Source organism: Alligator sinensis, unplaced genomic scaffold (genome assembly GCF_000455745.1).
Source record: "Alligator sinensis unplaced genomic scaffold, ASM45574v1 scaffold602_1, whole genome shotgun sequence".
Classification (NCBI taxonomy): domain Eukaryota; kingdom Metazoa; phylum Chordata; order Crocodylia; family Alligatoridae; genus Alligator; species Alligator sinensis.
Genome location: NW_005841976.1, coordinates 38,317 through 39,752, shown reverse-complemented (window position 1 = coordinate 39,752; position 1,436 = coordinate 38,317). Strand labels below are relative to the sequence as shown.

Here is a 1,436-nt window from a genome sequence, read left to right as displayed (position 1 = left end):
CCCGCCCACCCCGCCCAAGGGGGCGGAGCCTCGCACACGCCCCGCCCCCGCGCGTCCCCGCCAGGGGGAGGGGGAAGCTCCGGCCGCTGAGGAGGGGACGGCGCACCCCCATGCCGCAGCGCAATGGTATATCCCGCCCTCCCAGCGGCGCAAACCATTCCCGGCCGGGCGGAGGGGGAGCCAAGCTCCTCAGCTCCCCCTGACACCCTACCTCCGCGGTGCGTAAGACGCCACCACCCTCCGCCACCACCCACCCCTCCGCCATCTCCATCCAGCCCCGAGCACACTACCCAGCTCTTCCCGGGCCGCCGCCTCCATCTCCCCGCGGTCCCTCTGCTCGCCCTGCCCGATGTGGAGCCGGCCGGCGCAGGCGCGATGTGCGCATGCTCAGTACCATCCTCCCCCTGTCTTTCCCCTCGAATATACCATAGACATCAGCCAGGAAGACAGACAGGACATGCAAGGAGGGCGGGGGCAGTGTTGGTCCTCCGGAGCTAGTAGGAGGCTCGCCGGCTGCGAGGTGTTGCGCAGCGTTACAGTGTGTGCGGTAATTACCGTATTTGTACGATAACTTCAACTTTTGCAAAGTACGATTAATAATAGTAAAAAAAAAGTGATCAAAATACCCGATGACATATGCAAAGCCCTGTCAGTCTGAGAACATCTTAACTGACTGTCGGGTTTGCTCTCAGCTCTTTCTTGCAACAGCTTGCTCCCAAATAAAGAAATGCTTCAACTTTGATGAGCCAGTTCTCACTCACTCACTGGGAGGTACAGGAAGCAATGCAAAGTAAATAATAAGACGTATTTGCATAGAACGTGTAGCTATATTTAACACTGATGTATATATAAAGACATTCAGGACTCGTAGTAAAGATAATATCTTTTAGTAGACCGGCAAGATTTTTGCAAAACAAATCCTTTAATTGCGAGCTTTCGGGCACAAATACCCTTCATCAGGCACTGCAGAAAAGATTGTAAAAGTTCTCCTGGGTAGAAATGAAAGTCTCATAAAAGATATCATTTCTACTACGAGTCCTGATTGCCTTTTCCTCTAGACCAATACAGCTACAACCTGGATACCTATATAAAGACATATATTTAAAAAAATAATAATAATCCACAGTTATAATATACTTATTTGCATATATTTTCAGTTTGCATATATTAGCCAGTTTTTCAGCAAATGTGATCATTATGCGCTTCCAATACAATAATTTCATATATAAGACTTGGCAACACTGGTGCAGCGCCTCCTCCTGGCCTTGCATCCCCTGGCACTGCACCCGGGTTTCCTTCCTCTCAAGGACCAGGGGGGCCAGGAAATCTTCCTCCAGCTGAGAGCCTCAGGGAACCGCAGCTAGGGCTGCAAGGGAGGCTCTTAGTGAGGGAGGCAGGCTGCTGCCACACCACAGAGCTTGCCCGCAGCCCTGCTG

The 1,436-nt window shown here is 52.2% G+C and overlaps 1 protein-coding gene across 1 annotated transcript in view; it reads right to left on the bottom strand.

Moving 5' to 3' along the window:
- Nucleotides 1-371, bottom strand: part of SLC36A4 (solute carrier family 36 member 4) — a 109,211-nt gene extending 108,840 nt beyond the window's left edge. Inside the window, exon 1 of the mRNA XM_025200836.1 lies at nucleotides 291-371. Coding sequence (XP_025056621.1) covers nucleotides 291-318 — 28 coding nt within the window. The 5' untranslated portion in view covers nucleotides 319-371. The remainder of the gene's footprint in view (nucleotides 1-290) is intronic.
- Nucleotides 372-1,436: the final 1,065 nt, after the last annotated feature.